Genomic DNA, 14,883 nt, shown 5'->3' with positions numbered 1-14,883 from the left:
ACTCTGCAGCGGAGTGTGCGCTGATATGAAACTTCCTGGCAGATTAAAACTGTGTGCCCGACCGAGACTCGAACTCGGGACCTTTGCCTTTCGCGGTTCTACCAACTGCTTCGGTAGCTCAGTTGGTAGAGCACTTGCCCGCGAAAGGCAAAGGTCCCGAGTTCGAGTCTCGGTCGGGCACACAGTTTTAATCTGCCAGGAAGTTTCATATCAGCGCACACTCCGCTGCAGAGTGAAAATCTCATTCTGGAAACATCCCCCAGGCTGTGGCGAAGCCATGTCTCCGCAATATCCTTTCTTTCAGGAGTGCTAGTTCTGCATGGTTCGCAGGAGAGCTTCTGTAAAGTTTGGAAGGTAGGAGAAAAATAGGAATTTCTGTCTTGATGATACCGATTACTGTTTCCGTATGCTTGATCATTACGGTAAGAATTTCCGTTATTATAATTGTCTGTGTAATTTCTGTTAGAACGTCTGTTATTGTCATAAGGCTGGTATCTATTGTCCTGTCTGTTTCGTCTGTCAATCTTAAAAATACCGCTGTAACGTCCGTTCCGATCAATATCTTTTCTGTCTGGAAATATATTGTGATTACTGTTACTGAAAAAAATGACAAGAAGTCGCGTCGTTGTTGTCATGCTCAAGTTCTTGTAGCAAATCTTAAAAGTCTCAATGTCGTCTTTACATCTTCCAGCTAAAGCAATTGTCTTATCGATTGTGGCAGCTTAGTTAAGCAAATGTGAATTAATTCAGTCGGGCTATAAGGGTTGGAAAGGAATTGATTCTTTCGAATCATGTCTTCAAAATATTCTGCCAGCGTGCGGAACTCAGACTGTTTAAAATTACGCTGCATAATAGTACTATGTTTGACTCTGTCTTGGGTGTTTTCGGACAAGTATGCCGGTAGAAATGCATTATAAAAATAATTTAAATTACTGCAATCCCTAATAAGTGCGCGCATGCGCGTCGCCGGTTCGTTTTCTAAATATCCACATATAAATTCCAGTTTGTGACTTAGTGGCCAATTTGGTGGAAGTGCGTACATAGATTGATCTAACCATGAACATGGATGTATGTCATTCTTGAAATTGCGAAAGATCTTAAATTTTCGAACAGTTAAGAAGTGTTTATAGTCAAAGTTTTCGCCTCGTGGCGACAAAGACCTACCACGTCTGTCCCCGTCCCAATGTCTATTATTGTCAAGTTTGGGCGCCTGGCGCTCTCTTGTTGCTTCTCGTAAATGAAATAAATTATTTTTTCAAAGCCCTCTGCTATCTGTGATTCTAAATTTCTTCTGCTGTCTTTTCCTACGATTTCGCTTTCAATTTGTTTGACTTGCTTTCGTAACTCCTCAAATTCCCTTTTAACGCGTTCATTAAATTTTCCCTGATTTTCAACATGCTTATTTATGTTCTGGTACTCTTCGGTTTCTGCAAATGGCAATGGAGCTGTATCATCTGAATCTCTGTCCCCATTTAAACTAAGACTTGTCAATTTATCTGAAATCTCCTCAACTCTTTCCGATAAGTCACCGATTTGTTCTTTCTGTTTATTTACGACTTCCGTAAGTGTCGCGACTCGGGTTTCAGTATTGACACATTTAGTAGTTAATTGTTCACATTGTTGTGTTAGGTTATTTATTCTTTCATTTGGTACAGATTCCTCGATTCTTTCAAATATTTCTACCTTGTCGTGTGCGCGTTGTAAATTTAACTCTGAAAATTTTTGTACTATCACGCGATCTCTTTCTTCCTGTTCCTTTTGTCTGATTTTATTGAAATTAATCTATTATTGTGAGCATTCAAAATCGGTTGTACTTCTTCTCTAATTTCTTTCTTTAATTCATCTTCCATGTTTTTAAAACATGTCCCTATTCGTGAGTCGAACCGTGTTTCCATTGTTTCCATCTCAGTTTTAATTGTTCCTATTTGTGATCCCCCTGTTTTTAATTCAGATCTTAACTCTGTTTCCATTGTTCCCATATCAGTTTTAATTGTTCCTATTTGTGATCTCACTGTTTTTAATTCAGATCCTAACTGTGATCGAACTGTTTTTAATTCAAATCCCAAATTAAATATTGCACTCATCAATTGCTCCATATTAACTGGTTCGAAATTCTTTTCGCCCCTAAAATTTCCCGTATAACTAACTTCCTTCGGCATAGCCGTAAAGCTTTCTGTGTTCGATACTATTTCAGAATCTTCTATCGTTGATCTCGTATTCTGTGAATTTTTTGATTGAGAAAAATTTTGAACTGGTTCTGGACTATTTTCCCGACTTATTAAATTGTTTTCTACTTCATTATTCATTGTACTGTTCTCACGTGTTGGCGAGTTCGCCATGTTAACAATTTCGTCATTCTCACTATCCATCATTTTTGCCTTTTCATCGATCGCGTAATCATTTATAAAACATACAAAACTCGTGACAATACGAAAATTACACAGAATATAACACTTTATCACCAAACAATACCATTCACACGAAATGCTGCCCGACAAACACGCCTAACGAACAATTAAAATCTTCATAGTTGCACAATATTGTCAAACCCGTATACAAGACATCAAAAATTAAATTCTGCCAAAATACCATTAAAAGAATGACAAGACAACTACAAATGTTCAGTTACCAAATCTACACATGCAATATAGAGTACAATTACTAAACTACAAATTACCACAACAATACTACTGTTTGCTATTTTTACTATCAGAAGAATTCCAAGGGACGATCCGAAGCAGCGGTCGCCACGTGCATGGGGGCTTAATTAAATAGAATGTAAATATTTTTTAGTTTTAGTCGCTGTTTGTGCGGTTACGCAGTCTCGTAACCGGTTGGCCCTGAATAATATTAGTACGCAATTTGACTGCAGAGAATAACAACAAAAAACGAAAGGAAATTTCCGTTAACACAATTAATTAAGTCCCCAGCAACTATAAAAGCTACGAGACAAAAAAGCATAAGTGTAACTGTTCTGTGTGTGGAAGTGTGATTCAACGTACGCATCTGGCACGGTTCTTCCTCAATACGACAAGCTGCTTCAAACCCCATTTACAATGAAGCAATTTAAAAAAACCAGAAATACTATGATTGCACATAGAAACCAGAATTATACTGTAATACATGAACCCAAGCCAGATGTTTTGTTGACTGAACCTGTGAGCAAGAGGCATTGTTAGTTAGGAAGTTTGAAATAAATAAAAAAAAAAAAATTCGTTACCTTCATATATATTGACGAAAAATACACTCTGATCATTACAACATCTCCAGTCCAACAACTTATGGTGCCTTGCCCAACAGAACAACTAGTGCTCTATCGACGTCTCAACAATCACAGATCACGCCTACGTCAGAACTACCACTGCCCTCAGCAACTTCTCAGCGGCAACTGCCAGTGGAGGCGGCTGAATAATACTCTTTGGCGTAATCTCTGGCGCTGTGACTCAGTGTAGCCACGTTTCAAGGTGTATTGCATCCGAACTGTTTAAAATCTTTGTTGTTTCAGAAATTTTTCCACCCTTGGCCCGAAAGCCAATGTACACTACTGGCCATTAAAATTGGTACACCAAGAGAAATGCAGATGATACACGGCTATTCATTGGACAAATATGTTCTAGAACTGACATGTGATTACATTTTCACGTAATTTTGGTGCATAGATCCTGAGAAATCTGTATCCAGAAAAACCACCTCTGGCCGTAATAACGGCCTTGGTACGTATGAACATTGATGCAAACAGAGCTTGGATGGCGTAAACTGGTACAGCTGCCCATGCAGCTTCAACACGATAACACAGTTCAACAAGAGTAGTCACTGGCATATTGTGACGAGCCAGTTGCTCGGCTACCATTGACCAGGCCTTTCAACTGGTGAGAGATCTGGAGAATGTTGAAACGTCCCCTTAGAACAATTATTACAAGACTGTGCTTAAACTGACACACAATAGTTTTTAGCGCAACGCAATCTGACTTTCAAAAATCTTTACAAAAAATGGCCCTGACTAACATTAACCTATACGTTTCCCAAATCGCTTACCTCACAAAAATCTTGGTTACTCGAACTACTGCAATATAGCGAGCGCCACTACTGCCAGCTAAATAAAAGATTCAAACTACTAAAGGCACTAACTACTGACAGGCATAGTTAGCAAATGAAAGATTTTGATAGAGAACAAACAATGTATTTACCTTACTAGTCATAATATATATAGCAGTTCATGACATCAATTCTTACAAATTTCCAAACTCCGCCATCTCTCTCCCCACGTCCACCACTGCTGGCGGCTCACCTCCAACTGCGCAACGCTACACACTGTTAGCATCCAGCTGCCGCTGCCCGACACTACAATGGCAGACAACAATGCAAACCAGCCACAGACTGCGCACAGCACAGCCAGTGATTTTTCATACAGAGCGCTATGTGGCGTTACCAATAAAAAAACCTAAACAGCCTACTTAGATAGCCCCCATGCTCCCCACAAAAAATTTACAAATTGTTTTGGGCAGTGGCCAATGCAGATTTGAAATTTTTTTTTTGATAATTATGATTACAATAGCAAAGAAATCAAATGCACACACTTATCGATACAATGTTGGTCAAAAGCTAAAATTTTCTCACAGTCCATAAAGACAGTCCTGATCATTCATCAAAGTAAAATTGCAGTGTTTTTCTCAAAGTCTGAGTAATAAAAGAAATTGCACTTGGAAGTAGTGGATTTCTAAGGCATCTTGAAGAAGTAGTGTTGTGCTTCCAACGAAAGACAGTGCTGACTCTTGACATGCAGACAGGTAATGGGCCACAGCAGAGTCAGTCGACGTTGAAGACTATCGGTAGGTAGGTCATCACAGAGCAGACCCACTGTAGTCCTGGTAGAGATTACTATTGGTGGGCCACCAGAAGTGCAGACCCACTGCAGTCCTTGTAGAAATAATGGTATTGGTGGGTCATCAAAGGTGTAGATCCACTGTAGTCCTTGTAGAGATGGCCAGCAGCCATCTGTTTGACTGTGCAGGTGCACAATCACCATTGAAGAGTCTTGCGGATAATATAGCAAGTCCATAACCACCACTTGTGCACTCACAAAAATTGTTTTTGAAATGTTCTTACAACCAGCAATGCTCTTATCCAGTCCCTTACTGAATTATTAACACACGTGCAAACACTATCAGTCCCTACTTCTCACATATTATCCATATACTATGACCAACAGAAACGTGTGCAGTGGAATGTAATTTAGCCACAGACTGCGCACAGCACAGCCAGTGATTTTTCGTACAGAGCGCTATGTGGCGTTACCAATAAGACAACCTAAACAGCCTACTTACAATGTGCTTGCCAGGGCAGCATTTGAACATTTTCTGTATCCAGAAAGGCCCGTACAGGACCTGCAAAATGCGGTCGTGCATTATCCTGCTGAAATGTAGGGTTTCGAGGGGGTTCAAATGAAGGGTAGAGCCACGAGTCGTAAAACATCTGCAATGTAGCGGCCACTGTTCAAAGTGGCGTCAGTGCAAACATGAGTTGACCGAGACGTGTAACCATGGAACCGCATACCATCACGCCGGGTGATACGCTAGTATGGCGATGACGCGTACACGCTTCCAATGCCCGTTCACCACGATGTCTCCAAACACGGATGAAACCATCATGATGCTGTAAACAGAACCTGTAGTCATCCGAAAAAATAACGTTTTGCCATTCCTGCACCCTGGTTCGTCGTTGAGTACACCATCGCAAGCCCTCCTGTCTGTGATGCAGCGTCAAGGGTAACCGCAGCCATGGTCTCCGAGCTGATTGTCCTTGCTGCTACAAACGTCATTGAACAGATGGTTGTTGTCTCGCAGACGTCCCCATCTGTTGACTCAGGGATTGAGACATGGCTGCACGATCCGCCGATAAGATGCCGGTCATCTCGACTGCTAGTGATACGAGGCCGTTGGGATCCAGCACGGCGTTCGTTAATACCCTCCTGAACCCACCGATTCCATATTCTGCTAGCAGTCATTGGATCTCGACCAACGCGTGCAGCAATGTCGCGATACGACAAACCACAATCGTGATAGGATACAATCCTACCTTTATCAAAGTGGGAAATGTGATGGTACGCATTTCTCCTCCTTACACGAGGCATCAAAACAATGTTTCACCAGGCAACGCTGGTCAACTGCTGTTTGTGTATGAGAAATCGGTTGGAAACTTTCTTCATGTCAGCACGTTGTAGGTGTTACCCCCGGCGTCATCCTTTCGTGAATGCTCTGAAAAGCTAATAATTTGCATATCACAGCATCGTCTTCCTGTCAGTTAAATTAGTGTCTGTAGCACGTCATCTTCGTGATGTAGCAATATTAATAGCCAGTAGTGTACATGCTCAAAAGAGGAAAGGCCGCTGGTCCTGATGGAATACCAGTTCGATTTTACACAGAGTACGCGAAGGAACTTGCCCCCTTCTTGCAGCGGTGTACCGTAGGTCTCTAGAAGAGCGAAGCGTTCCAAAGGATTGGAAAAGGGCACAGGTCATCCCAGTTTTCAAGAAGGGACGTCAAACAGATGTGCAGAACTATAGACCTATATCTCTAACGTCGATCAGTTGTAGAATTTTGGAACACGTATTATGTTCGAGTATAATGTCTTTTCTGGAGACTAGAAATCTACTCTGTAGGAATCAGCATGGGTTTCGAAAAAGACGGTCGTGTGAAACCCAGCTCTCGCTATTCGTCCACGAGACTCAGAGGGCCTTAGACACGGGTTCACAGGTAGATGCTGTGTTTCTTGACTTCCGCAAGGCGTTTGACACAGTTCCCCACAGTCGTTTAATGAACAAAGTAAGAGCATACGGACTATCAGATCAATTGTGTGATTGGATTGAGGAGTTCCTAGATAACAGAACGCAGCACGTCATTCTCAATGGAGAGAAGTCTTCCGAAGTAAGAGTGATTTCAGGTGTGCCGCAGGGGAGTGTCATAGGACCGTTGCTATTCACAATATACATAAATGACCTGGTGGATGACATCGGAAGTTCACTGAGGCTTTTTGCAGATGATGCTGTGGTGTATCGAGAGGTTGCAACAATGGAAAATTGTACTGAAATGCAGGAGGATCTGCAGCGAATTGACGCATGGTGCACGGAATGGCAATTGAATCTCAATGTAGACAAGTGTAATGTGATGCGAATACATAGAAAGATAGGTCCCTTATCATATAGCTACAAAATAGCACGTCAGCAACTGGAAGTAGTTAATTCCATAAATTATCTGGGAGTACTCATTAGGAGTGATTTAAAATGGAATGATCATATAAAGTTGATCGTCGGTAAAGCAGATGCCAGACTGAGATTCATTGGAAGAATCTTAAGGAAATGCAATCCGACAACAAAGGAAGTAGGTTACAGTACGCTTGTTCGCCCAATGCTTGAATACTGCTCAGCAGTGTGGGATCCGCACCAGGTAGGGTTGATAGAAGAGATAGAGAAGATCCAACGGAGAGCAGCGCGCTTCGTTACAGGATCATTTAGTAATTGCGAAAGCGTTACGGAGATGATAGATAAACTCCAGTGGAAGACTCTGCAGGAGAGACGCTCAGTAGCTCGGTACGGGCTTTTGTTAAAGTTTCGAGAACATACCTTCACCGAAGAGTCAAGCAGTATATTGCTCCCTCCTACGTATATCTCGCGAAGAGACCATGAGGATAAAATCAGAGAGATTAGAGCCCACACAGAAGCATACCGACAATCCTTCTTTCCACGTACAATACGAGACTGGAATAGAAGGGAGAACCGATAGAGGTACTCAGGGTACCCTCCGCCACACACCGTCAGGTGGCTTGCGGAGTATGGATGTAGATGTAGATGTAGATGCCCTCTTGCGAGTCAGACAAATCGTATCGTTTCCTCATTACGGAAACGATTGCATTGTTTCGTACATCGCCCGGGAAGACTTTGATTACCCTCCTCTGCTAGTGCTGCCACCTGCCGCCCATGGATAGTTATAGCACGCTGACGTCGAACGTAGGCGGTGGTCACGTTCACGCGTGTGTAATTTCATTATTTTATACCTTTCACAGTTTACACAATTTTAGTATGAGGTACTCTCTTTTTTACACAGTACCCTACAATGTTTTACTATACGTAAATCCAGTATGATTTTGACATGCGTCCTCCACTGTTCTACACTCTCAATATTTTAACGACAATCTTCTAGATAATTTTAATTTTTATGATTTTAGCGTAAGGCTCTCTCTTTTTACGCAAGTTACTTTATTGATGTAGCAAATGTAAATCTGTTAAGCTCAAGACATCCCACCCACTCCCCCGCCTTCTTTCTCCTCTAGTGCTCCGCGAATAACTGTTAATAACAGAAGTTTTTTTCAACTTTTTGACGATAATTACTACTTTCTTAAAATTTTATTATGATTTCTGTGTTATTAGTCATGTTATAAGACTAAAATAATCGGCGAATAAAACAAATTGTTACCATTTAAAAAAATTAATTAACCTACGAAAGAAACAATGAGTTCCATTCTCTTTTCAACCTCTACTTGGAAAATATGATTGACCAATGCTCATTAGACGGCAAAGGGGTAGAAATTGTGGGACGGAAAAAATTGTAGAATGAAAATTAACACAAAGGAAACAAAAGTATTGGCATTAGGTGGAAATAAAGAAACACAAATTATGCTGAATGGAGAAATACTAGATTAGGTGCAAAATTTTAAGTATCTTGGAAGCAGGATAGACGCCAACTGGAAGTGTACCACAGAAATTAAAACAAGAACAGCAATGGAAAAAAGGCATTTTATAAGAAAAGGAGAATTTTCTGTAGCGGTCTGGACAGAGAACTCAGGAAGAGACTCATAAAATGTCTTGCATGGAGTGTTCTTATTTATGATGCTGAAACATGGACTTTGAGGAAGAAAGACAGAGAAAGGCTGGAGCATTTTGAGATGTGGACACGGCGGAGGATGGAAAGAATAACTTGGATGGACAGAGTAAAACATGAAGAGGTACTGAGAAGAGAGGGAGAGAAAAGACAGTTACTAGATGTAATACAAAGAAGAAAAAGAAATTGAATTGAGCATATATTAAGAAAGAATGACCGACAGATAATAACAGTTTTAGAAGGCTAAGTAGAAGGAAAAAGGAAGCGAGGAAGGAAGAGATTTCAGATGCTGGATGACGTGATGGACGGTACAACATACAGCAGCGTTAAGAAGGAAGCAATGTATCGCAGAAAATGGAGAGGCAAAGGACCTGCTGTTATAGCAGAAAAATGATGATGATCCATCAAAATACCAGGATTCTCAAAGTGTTCCGTCAGAGGAAAAGTTTGGGAAGTCGTGCTCTCTCCTAGCTTACCTGCAGGTTCGTGCTGACGCTATCTCAAAAGGAGCCACCTGCAAGAGATATACATACACTTCGTTTACGCTTTTCGCCGATTATTTTTTCAGGAGGCACCAGTTTCTTCATCTCCCATAATGTAAAAGTGAGTTGCACAACAGTCGTCTATAAAATCTGCTGCAATGTCTATCTGTGTTCTTTTTTTGGCGGTCAGTAAATTTTCATGACACGTATCCTGGTAATACTTCCTATGTGACGCTAGTCCCCAAATCTTTCCATGTATATTTACTATTAAAAACAGTCTTGATCACCGGTTTCGACCACTACTGTGGTCATCTTCAGACCACTGAGTAGGAACCTCTTTCTGTCGGAGAATCACTAGTAGTGATTCCTACTCAATAGTCTGAAGATGACCACAGTAGTGGTCGAAACCGGTCACCTTGATAAATAAATCGTGATCAAGACTGTTTTTAATAGTAAATATTTGTAAGACGTTGATCACTGCCTCTCCCACAATGTATTCAAAACTAACTTTCGGTGTATGTTTCAGAAGCAGTCGTGTACTTTGAGCCCGTATCTGTGGTAGTTACTGTGTCTATGATATGTAATGCGGCAGTCAACCCGAAAGCCAAGCATTATCTACAGTTCTGTTTACGGTCTGAAAGCATTTTAAACAAATGTAAACGCATTTACTGTTTACGGATTCTGCAAAGGATGTTTGCGTCTCCGACTATTTTTAGAAAAGATACAGAAGCGCCAATAAGCAACAAAATACAAAAAATTGCGCCATGAGACGGAAGTTCTACATTACGGCAACACGAAAACCTGGTGCATGTAGTAGTAGCTCTGTGTGTCTGCAGGTACACATATTCACACACGTTGCCGTTTTGAAAACGGTTCCTTCATCACACCTCATACGTTTACACGATCAAGTAGGACATGTTAGACTAAAAAAAAAAAAACTTTACCGAAGACATTATTTATGCTAGGTATCCTCATGACGATGTACAACGTACAAGAAGAATTTACAGTATATGTAAAACTTTTGTCTAGCTTACCCTTGCCGCAGGGCTAGAAACGTACCTGGTAGCTGTTTGTATAAGCGTTGTGTCGTCACACCAAGGGTCTCCTGGCCCAAAATGTTTCTCCTGAAGTTTCCGAACGGAAAGCTCGGTTCCACGAAAGGTACGCCCTTCTTCTTCCAATATTTGAAGCCATGATCGAACCATAGGTAGATAACGAGAGCTGCCGCGGAAACGACAAGCAAGAATTCACTAATCCACGAGTCTAAGATTAGCGCCATCGTTGCCCTGGAATAAAGAGATTGAGTTAATATCCCAAATGAACATCTGTGATCAGAATGTTCGAATTAAAGTAATTAGCTAACTAGGCGATATGTTATGCTGGTGGTGTTGGTATTACAATATATACGTGAAGTACATGAAGACTTGTTTTATTTGAGTCACTGGATCGTATGAATGAAATGGAGAATGTACTTTACTCTCGGAATTTCGGAGAACATTCACAGGTTGTCATGGATACAGTGAATGGAGAAAATACTTCACCTGAGAATGTTCTCGGTTAATGTAAACGTTTGGGAGAAGATGCTCAAAGTGAAGAACGTTCTCCGATTTCGCATGAGTAAAACTACCGAAGTTTCTCAGATACGAAGAAAATTCTCGGTTTTTGAAGTAAGCTTTGTATTGTAGTTCGTATTGAGTAAGTTCTGTTGAGAGGTTAAGTTTTACAGAGTTTGTTTTCCTGTAAAAATGCCAGATATTATGCTGGTCGGAAGGTGACAAAAATACACTACTGGCCATTAAAATTGCTGCACCACGAAGATGACGTGCTAATGACGTGAAATTTAAGCGGAAGGTGCTGTGATATGCAAATGATTAGCTTTTCAGTCCATTCACACAAGGTTGGCGCCGGTGGCGACACCTACAACATGGTAACATGAGGAAAGTTTCCAACCGATTTCTCATACACAAACAGTAGTTGACCGGCGTTGCCTGGTGAAACGTTGTTGTCATGCCTCGTGTAAGGAGGAGAAATGCGTACCATCACGATTACGACTTCTACATCTACATCTACATGACTACTCTGCAATTCTCATTTAAGTGCTTGGCAGAGGGTTCATCGAACCAAAATCATACTATCTCTCTACTATTCCACTCCCGAACAGCGAGCGGGAAAAACGAACACCTAAACCTTTCTGTTCGAGCTCTGATTTCTCTTATTTTATTTTGATGATCATTCCTACCTATGTAGGTTGGGCTCAACAAAATATTTTCGCATTCGGAAGAGAAAGTTGGTGACTGAAATTTCGTAAAAAGGTCTCGCCGCGACGAAAAACGTCTATGCTGTAATGACTTCCATCCCAACTCGTGTATCATATCTGCCACACTCTCTCCCCTATAACGCGATAATACAAAACGAGCTGCCCTTTTTTGCACCCTTTCGATGTCCTCCGTCAATCCCACCTGGTAAGGATCCCACACCGCGCAGCAATATTCTAACAGAGGACGAACGAGTGTAGTGTAAGCTGTCTCTTTAGTGGACTTGTTGCATCTTCTAAGTGTCCTGCCAATGAAACGCAACCTTTGGCTCGCCTTCCCGACAATATTATCTATGTGGTCCTTCCAACTGAAGTTGTTCGTAATTTTAACACCCAGGTACTTAGTTGAATTGACAGCCTTGAGAATTGTACTATTTATCGAGTAATCGAATTCCAACGGATTTCTTTTGGAACTCATGTGGATCATCTCACACTTTTCGTTATTTAGCGTCAACTGCCACCTGACACACCATACAGCAATCTTTTCTAAATCGATTTGCAACTGATACTGGTCTTCGGATGACCTTACTACACGGTAAATTACAGCATCATCTGCGAACAGTCTAAGAGAACTGCTCAGGTTGTCACCCAGGTCATTTATATAGATCAGGAACAGTAGAGGTCCCAGGACGCTTCCCTGGGGAACACCTGTTATCACTTCAGTTTTACTCGATGATTTGCCGTCTATTACTACGAACTGCGACCTTCCTGACAGGAAATCACGAATCCAGTCGTACAACTGAGACGATACTCCATAGTTCCGCATCTTGATTAGAAGTCGCTTATGAGGAACGGTGTCAAAAGCTTTCCGGAAATCTAGAAATACGGAATCAACTTGAAATCCCCTGTCGATAGCGGCCATTACTTCGTGCGAATAAAGAGCTAGCTGCGTTGCACAAGAGCGATGTTTTCTGAAGCCATGCTGATTACGTGTCAATAGATCGTTCCCTTCGAGGTGATTCATAATGTTTGAATACAGTATATGCTCCAAAACCCTACTTCAAACCGACGTCAATGATATAGGTCTGTAGTTAAATGGATTACTCCTACTACCATTCTTGAACACTGGTGCGACCTGCGCAATTTTCCAATCTGTAGGTACAGATCTATCGGTGAGCGAGCGGTTGTATATGAGTGCTAAGTAGGGAGCTATAGTATCAGCGTAATCTGAAAGGAACCTAATCGGTATACAATCTGGACCTGAAGACTTGCCCGTATCAAGCGATTTGAGTTGCTTCGCAACCCCTAAGTATCTACTTCTAAGAAACTCATGCTAGCAGCTGTTCGTGTTTCAAATTTTGGAATATTCCATTCGTCTTCCCTGGTGAGGGAATTTCGGAAAACTGCGTTCAATAACTCCGCTTTAGTGGCACAGTCGTCGATAACAGTACCATCGGCACTGCGCAGCGAAGGTATTGACTGCGTCTTGCCGCTTGTGTGCTTTACATACGACCAGAATTTCTTCGGATTTTCTACCAAATTTCGAGACAATGTTTCGTTGTGGAACCTATTAAAGGCATCTCGCATCGAAGAACGTGCCAAATTTCGCGCGTCTGTAAATTTTGCCCATCTTCGGGATTTCGCGTTCTTCTGAACTTCGCATGCTTTTTCCGTTGCCTCTGCAACAGCGTTCGGACCTTTTTTGTGTACCACGGGGGATCCGTTCCATCTCTTACCAATTTATGAGGTATGAATATCTCAATTGCTGTTGCTACTATATCTTTGAATTTGAGCCACATCTCGTCTACATTCGCATAGTCAGTTCGGAAGGAATGGAAATAGTCTTTTAGGAAGGCTTCTAGTGGCACTTTATCCGCTTTTTTAAATAAAATTATTTTGCGTTTGTTTCTGATGGATTTGGAAGAAATGGTATTGAGCCTAGCTACAATGACCTTGTGATCACTAATCCCTGTATCAGTTATGATGCTCTCTATCAGCTCTGGATTGTTTGTGGCTAAGAGGTCAAGTGTGTTTTCGCAACCATTTACAATTCGCGTGGGTTCGTGGACTAACTGCTCGAAATAATTTTCGGAGAAAGCATTTAGGACAATCTCGGAAGACGTTTTCTGCCTACCACTGGTTTTGAACAAGTATTTTTGCCAACATACCGAGGGTAGGTTGAAGTCCCCACCAACTATAACCGTATGAGTGGGGTATTTATTTGTTACGAGACTCAAACTTTCTCTGAACTGTTACGCAACTGTATCATCGGAGTCTGGGGGTCGGTAGAAGGAGCCAATTATTAACTTAATTCGGCTGTTAAGTATAACCTCCACCCATACCAATTCGCACGGAGTATCGACTTCGATTTCACTACAAAAATAAACCACAACTGACAGACACAAACACTCCACCACCAATTCTGTCTAATCTATCTTTCCTGAACACCGTCTGAGACTTCGTAAAAATTTCTGTAGAACTTATTTCAGGCTTTAGCCAGCTTTCTGTACCTTTAACGATATCAGCTTCTGTGCTTTCTGTTAGCGTTTGAAGCTCAGGGACTTTTCCAGCTCAACTACAACAATTTACAACTATAATTCCGACTGTTCCTTGCTCCAAGCACGTCCTGTAATTGCCAAGCACCCTTTGACATTGCAGCCCATCCCGCACTTTCCCGAGGCCTTCTAACTTAAAAAACCGCCCAGTCCACGCCACACAGCCTCCGCTACCCGTGTAGCCGCCAGCTGAGTGTAGTGAACTCCTAACCTATTCAGCGGAACCCGAAACCCCACCACCCTATGGCGCAAGTCAAGGAATCTGCAGCCAATACGGTCGCAAAACCGTCTGAGCCTCTGATTCAGACCCTCCACCCGGCTCTGCACCAAAGGTCCGCAGTCGGTTCTGTCAACGATGCTGCAGATGGTGAGCTCTGCCTTCATCTCGTAAGCAAGACCGGCAGCCTTCACCAAATCAGATAGCCGCTGGAATCCAGAGAGAATTTCCTCAGATCCAAAGCGACACACGTCATTAGTGCCGACATGTGCCACCACCTGCAGCTGGCTGCACCCTGTGCTCTTCATGGCATCCGGAAAGACCCTTTCCAAATCAGGAATGACTCCTCCCGGAATGCACACGGAGTGCACACTGGATTTCTTCCCCTCCTTAGCCGCCGTATCCCTAAGGGGCCCCATTACGCGCCTAACATTGGAGCTCCCAACTACCAGTAAGCCCACCCTCTGCGATTGCCCGGACCATGAAGGCTGAGAATGATCCT

General features: G+C 42.0%; 1 protein-coding gene across 1 annotated transcript in view; it reads right to left on the bottom strand.

Annotated features, from left to right (window-relative positions):
* LOC126272683 (cytochrome P450 6k1-like) overlaps positions 1–14,883 on the bottom strand; it is a 112,370-nt gene that overhangs the window by 74,980 nt on the left and 22,507 nt on the right. The window contains exon 2 of the mRNA XM_049975700.1: positions 10,415–10,641. Coding sequence (XP_049831657.1) covers positions 10,415–10,634 — 220 coding nt within the window. The 5' untranslated portion in view covers positions 10,635–10,641. The remainder of the gene's footprint in view (positions 1–10,414; positions 10,642–14,883) is intronic.

Source organism: Schistocerca gregaria, chromosome 5 (genome assembly GCF_023897955.1).
Source record: "Schistocerca gregaria isolate iqSchGreg1 chromosome 5, iqSchGreg1.2, whole genome shotgun sequence".
Taxonomy (NCBI): Eukaryota; Metazoa; Arthropoda; class Insecta; order Orthoptera; family Acrididae; genus Schistocerca; species Schistocerca gregaria.
Note: the sequence above shows the minus strand (reverse complement) of the source record. Positions and strands in the feature narration are given on the sequence as shown.